Source organism: Trichechus manatus, unplaced genomic scaffold (assembly GCF_000243295.1).
Source record: "Trichechus manatus latirostris isolate Lorelei unplaced genomic scaffold, TriManLat1.0 scaffold00031, whole genome shotgun sequence".
NCBI classification, from domain to species: domain Eukaryota; kingdom Metazoa; phylum Chordata; class Mammalia; order Sirenia; family Trichechidae; genus Trichechus; species Trichechus manatus.
Window position 1 is genome coordinate 13,872,852 of NW_004443967.1, and position 6,277 is coordinate 13,879,128.

Consider the following 6,277-nt stretch of genomic DNA (forward strand, 5'->3'; position numbering starts at 1 on the left):
AGCTTGGCAATCTACTTCCGAAAGTCAGCCAATGAAAAACCGTATGGATCACAATGGTCGACATGGGTTGGGGGCTGACTCAACAGCATATGACAACAACAATTCCAACATTTTCAAACCCCCTACGTTTGATGAATCTAGAACTAGAAAGTTGTTTTTTGTTTTTTGTTTTTTTTTTTTTTCCCCTCTCCAGGCCAAATTGTAGAAGGAAAAGAGCAATTTGGTCCAATCCAAGTCACAGTGAGCAGCCCGGGGAATCTCCCACTTACAGAACTTCAAGGTCATGGATGACTGACACAGGCAAATGGCCCAGGATTCAGTTATGCTAATGGGCTTGGAGTTATACTAATGAGTTTGGAATTATACTTGGGCTTGGAGTGTTTGTTTCTTCACGAGTGACATAAACACGCAAAATTTATCATCTTATCTGTCTGGGATGGGGAACCAGCCAGCCATTTCAGACAGGCCACGAGCCATGGATTTCAAAAAAGAAGAAATTCCTGTTGTTACATATTTTTATACGTTTAAAAAGCGATGAAACAGCTGCTGCTGTCAGTAACACACGCAGAAAATATGCACATAAAACGCACTCCACTGTGCGCGTGGCGCCCAGCTACTGGCGATGGAGACATGCTGGACACTTCTCTTCTCCCGGCCACAGGGCAGGGCCGCAGTTTCCAGGAGGACCAGGGAGGGGAACAGAGAGAACAGGTGTGGCAGGTGACTTCTAAAACGGCCCTCAATGATCTCACTTCCTGGTATTCACGCTACGCAATCCCCTCCCCTCTGAACGGGGGCTGGACCTGGTGACTTGCTTGTAACCAATAAAATACAGCAAAGGTGATAGAACGTCACTTTGTGATTTGGTTACAAAAGACTGTGACTCCTAACTTGCTGGCAGACTCTCTCCCTTGCTGGCATTGATAAAGCAAGCTGCCATGTTGGAAAGGCCCACATGGCAAGGAACTGAGGGTGGCCTCCATCCAACAGCCCACGAAGAACAGAACCTCACATTCCAGCAGCCCATGAGAAACAAAATTCTGCCAACAACCACATGAGCTTAGAGCGGATCCTTCCCTAGTCAAGCCTTCAGATGAGACCCCAGCCCTGGCCGACACCTTGACTACAGCCTTCAAGAGACCCTGAAACAGAGGACCCAGCTACCCTGACCCACAGAAACTGTGAAATGATAAATGTGTGTGGTTTTCAACTGCTAAGTTTTGGGGCTATCTGTTACACAGCAATCGATAACTGATACAGCAGGCAACCCCATGACTGGGTTGCTGTTATTAGCTGCCATCACGTCCAGTACAACTCTTGGTAACCTTATGTACAACAGAACGAAAATACTGCCCAATCTTGCTTCATCCTCACAATCACTGGCATGTTCAAGTCCATCATTTCGGCTACTGTACCAATCCATCTCACCAAGGGTCTTCCTTGCCCACTCTGACCCTCTACTTCACCAAACATGATGTCCTCCTCCAACAATTGCTCCCTCCTGATCACATGTCCAAAGCAAGAAAGTTGGACAATGTTCTGTTGTGATCCATAGGGTTTTTGTTGGCTAATTTTCAGAAGTAGATCACCAGGCCTTTCTTCCTAGTCTGTCTTAGTCTAGAAGTGCCACTGAAACTTGTCCACCATGGATGACCCTGCTGGTATTTGAAATACCAGTGGCAGAGCTTCCAGCATCAGAGCAACACACAAGCCACCACAGTACAAGAAGTTGACAGACAGGACAATGCAGTTGGCTCCCTGATACACAATCTGCGTGGCAGCCTGTTCTTCTTTTCAGAATCATCAAATTTGTCATGACAGTGTCAATGCCTTGCTTCGCTGACAAGGTGCGAGCTCCCAGAGGGCAGGCACAGGGTCTCCATCATTCACAATGGTGTGTTTGTTCAGCAGCCAGCATGTGGTAGGGGCTCAACAAATTTTGAATTGATGAACTATTTCTGCTAAGTTGAGGACTAGGAAGGCAAGAAACCTTCACTTTCAGTTCCTAGTATAAATAAGAGTATTTGTTATTAAAAAAAAAGAAAGCAAGAAAAGAAACCTCATGGTGACCACTGGGGATACCATGTCATGAACCAAGAATCTCTGTACAAGATGGCAGCCCTGGCTGGGACCCCACTTCTGGCTCAGCTCTGTGACCCTGGACAGCTCTAGCTGCCCTCCCCACTCAAAGTCCCCTCCTCATCGTGCTCCTGTCCTCTGAGGTAGAAACAGAACTCTGGGAAGAAAAAGACACATTTGGGAAAACTGGTTCTGCTCCTCGCAAGACAGCGTGTGTTTTTTGCCGTTCTCTTTGCTCAGTGTGGTTCTTCCTGTTGGCCCACTGTCCTTTGTTTGCCTGACAAACTCGGCTCATTCTATAACACCCAGCTTGCAAGGCTCCTCCAGGACAGCCTTCCTCGGCGTCCTGCCCAGGGCTCACTTCCTCTTCAGCAACCCCTCTCTCATCCCATAAGGATCTTGCTGAATCTGTGGGACCAAGACAAATCATGGCCACGCCTGTCTCTCCAACCAGCCCTGTATCCCCAGGGCTGAGAACAGACTGGCATGTGGGCACACACCTCACACAGTCGTTACGCTGAGTCCAGAGGCAGACCAGCTCCTACTTCTCTGGCCCACAGAGCTACAGACGGTGAAGTCTGCCTCTCTCCACGGCCCTCTGAAGTGCAGGCCAGCCTGACCGTCCTCAGAATGAGGACTAGAGACGTGTGAAAGAAAGACACTCCTGAGAAAACGTTCCGGCCTTGTGAACTTCAGCTAAGGAGGGCTTCGGGGAAGGGGCAAAGCAGCTGGGAAAACACCTCAGTGGGCGGTGAGGGGCCGGCGCAGTCACTGGGCCTTTCCTTCTGAGGCTGACAGTTATGTAATCTTGGTCTACATGGGAGCACCACTGGTTTGTGTCAACTGTCCTCTCTCCGAGAGAGACCAGCCCGCTAAAGGACCAAGCCTCGGCCTCTGAGTGTATGGGAACCACCAGGTAGGACACGGGGTGCTGCCCCAAGGCCAGCACTGCCTGGGAACAGAGGGAAGAAAGGATTCCTGAGGCTGGACGACATAGAGAAAGCAGAGTGAAAGCACACACTGCAAGGCGAGAGCCAGGTACCGTGGCCTAAGACAGCAAACGTGTTCAGGCAGCTTAATGGAGGCTGGGGTGGGGATTGAGGGAAGGGGTAATCCAGCTACTCAGCGGGGTCTGTTCTGAGAACTCCACAAAGGGGTGCACACAGAGATAAATTCAGGGACGAGTGAACAGGGCCACCTTAAAGTCATTTGGGGCCAACAGTGTTAAATGAACGAAGCAAAACTTAAGATCATATATTCACACAACTGAGCTCTCTCACGCTCTCTCACACACACACATTCACACATACCTACTCAATATATTTATCTGAATAGAAGAAAACATCTGGAAGAAAATAAACCAAAATAATAGTTAACTCTGAGTGGGAGATTATAGGTTTTTTTTAAAGTATGTTTCCTTTATAGTTTTCCACTGTATTATCTAAAATTTCCACAACAAACCTGTTATTATTTTTATAACTGGCAAGTATGTGGGGCCACAGAGGCAGGCCGTCTAAGGAAGGAATGGGGGCGGGGGGCAAAATCCAAAGGAAAAAAGACACAAAGGGCCGGGGCTGCTCTCTTTGCACATCAGGCAGGCTCTCGAAGGCTTAGACTAGTTTTGAGGGGAAGGAACAGAACCAAAGTGTAGATGCCTCCAAAAGACAGACCTGGACTCGGAATAAGGAGGAACTTTGTCACAGAGCTGGAAGGGCCATCTTGGGTCCTGGAACAGACTGAGGCCTCATATCTCTGATGTGCTGGTATTGGGGGTGGGGGCTGGATGAAATGATTTTCCCAAGATTCTGTGGTCCCCCCAGGCATCACAATGATTCCAGCATTGCCGGGCACTGGCCAAGCTACCTCAGTGCTGGCTCTTCAATATCCTGCTGGCTTTGCCTCATCCGTATTGGGCCAGCCCTGATCTTTAAGACAAAGCAGCTCTCTTTCACTTTACTCCCTTTTGGTTTCTCAAGAAAAGCCTGAGAATCACAGGCAGAGCCGACAAGGTTCCAGAGCTGCTTATCAAGTGGGAGATAACGAAATTCTAGGAGTTAAACCAGCACGGAACCCTCCCCCACACACAACCAGCGTCCTGACAGTAGCGGAAGACCGGAAGACCCCTCCCATGTCGCCAGGTCAGATGTGCCAGAGGCTGAAGGCCCAAGGGTCAGAATGGCTGAGAAAACAATCCACAATTCCTTTCAACATAGCAAGGATTGCCCCAAGAATAACATTTACATAAGAAATAGCAGTAACATTGCAAGTTAAGTTTGTTTATTTAAAAAACATAGACATAATCTTGTTGGTGATGAGAAAAAAAAACTGCTCTTCAAAATTCCCTTTTCCTAAGGACATGGATGAACCTTGAAAACATCAAGCTGAATGAAGTCAGTCAGACACAAAGGGACAAACAGTGTATTGAGAAACCATTTTAGTTCTCCTGGAATCCAGATTTCTGGCTTTCATGGAAGTTGGGGTAACCCACACAGGCCACTGACCTTAGGTGTCCTTTCAAACCACCTGAGCCTTGAAAAAACTGGCTCCTAAAAGCACTTTTGAGTCAAACAATGGTCTAGATAAACCAGTAAGACCATTTTGCCTTGGGCATTGTGTTCTTTTGAAGAATTCAGTCAGTTCTGGGGAATAGACTCTAAGGGTCAGCCTGTGAGCTATGTATGACGGTTAAGGTTGTATGTCAACTTGGCTGGGCGTGCTTCTCAGTGGTTTGGCAGTTATGATGTGGTTTGGCAATCACGTAATGATGTAATCTCCATGATGAGATCTCCTATGAGCACACAATCAGCGGGAAAGGAGTTTCCTTGTGGGTGTGGCCTGCATCCAATATATATGAACTTTCTGGCAAAACTTGCTGGTGTTTGCTCTACTCTGTATCCTGCATCTGGCTCGTCATCGTCTGACCTCCAGTTCTTGGGACTTGAGCCAACAGCCTACCGTCCAACCTACCGATCTTGGATTCCTCAGCCTCTGCAGCCCATGAGCTAATAGCCTGCCGTCTGACCTACCAATCTTCGGTCTGTCAGCCTCTGCAGCCCACAAGCCAGCAGCTTGCCATCTGACCTGCTGATCTTGGATTCATCAGCCCCTGCAGCTACGTGTCAAGAGAAGCCTCCAGCCTGAAGCCTGACCCACCAACTTAAGATTTTCCAGCCCCTACAACCATGTGAGCCATTCCCCTGATATAAATCTCTCTCACTCTCTCTATACATATATATGCTTCACTGATTCTGCTTCTTGAGTCTAGAAAACTCAGTCTAGGACACTATACTTAAGGTATCGGTGATTATTTTACTTGTTATTAAGACAAAGCTATATGAAAATCCTTTCTGACCACAAATTTGGTTATCAGTTCTGTTCCGACCCTTTTTACCATGGCAACGCCAGTAAGATTTGGTAAGAGTGTTTCGAGGTTCTCTCATCTTCGGAACATGTTTGACTCTCCGGTTGAAATGTTACCCAATTTGCAAATTGTATATATTTAATTAACTCTGGATCAATTTTTATTATTGGCTTAATACGATTTTTGTTTTAACAGTATGAGCCCACTTATAAGAAATATCCACAACAGGCAAATGCAGAGAGTTTACTAGTGGTTACCAGGGGCAGGGGGAAAAGGAGGGAATGGGAGTCGCTGCTGGAGGAGCCCTGAGTTTCTAGTGGGGTGACGAGACACTTTTGGAAATGGATAGAGGTGATGACTGTACAACGTGGTGAGTGTAATATAACGTCACTGAATGGTACACTTAAAAATGGTTAATGTGGCAAACTTTTATACGCATATATTTTACCAAAATAAATTTTTTTCAATTGCCTTTTCCTTGAGAAGAAACAAGCTGGGTCTATAAGGAGTCATACCTGTGATGGCAGACACATTCATGCTCTACGGAGTTCGCTAGCATTGTACAATAGCAAGCTGAAGATTTCACCACCATCTGAACAACTGTATGTGCTTTTTCTCTGTTTTTATGTTTCTGCCTTATTAGGCTGGTTCGGTAATAAATACATGAGATCTTTTATTTGGGGGGAAAGAAATAAAAAACACTGCCTTTTCTTTTCAGCCCTACTACACTTACCTCTCCACAGGATCCCTGAGCATGACGATCAGCTTGGCATGGGGCTGGAAGGCATGAATGAAGTCCTGGATCAGAAATGGTGGCTCGCTGTCCGTGCTATTTTC

General features: G+C 46.9%; 1 protein-coding gene across 1 annotated transcript in view; it reads right to left on the reverse strand.

Annotated features, from left to right (window-relative positions):
• CHST15 (carbohydrate sulfotransferase 15) overlaps positions 1-6,277 on the reverse strand; it is a 37,498-nt gene that overhangs the window by 21,250 nt on the left and 9,971 nt on the right. The window contains exon 3 of the mRNA XM_023729882.1: positions 6,174-6,272. Coding sequence (XP_023585650.1) covers positions 6,174-6,272 — 99 coding nt within the window. The remainder of the gene's footprint in view (positions 1-6,173; positions 6,273-6,277) is intronic.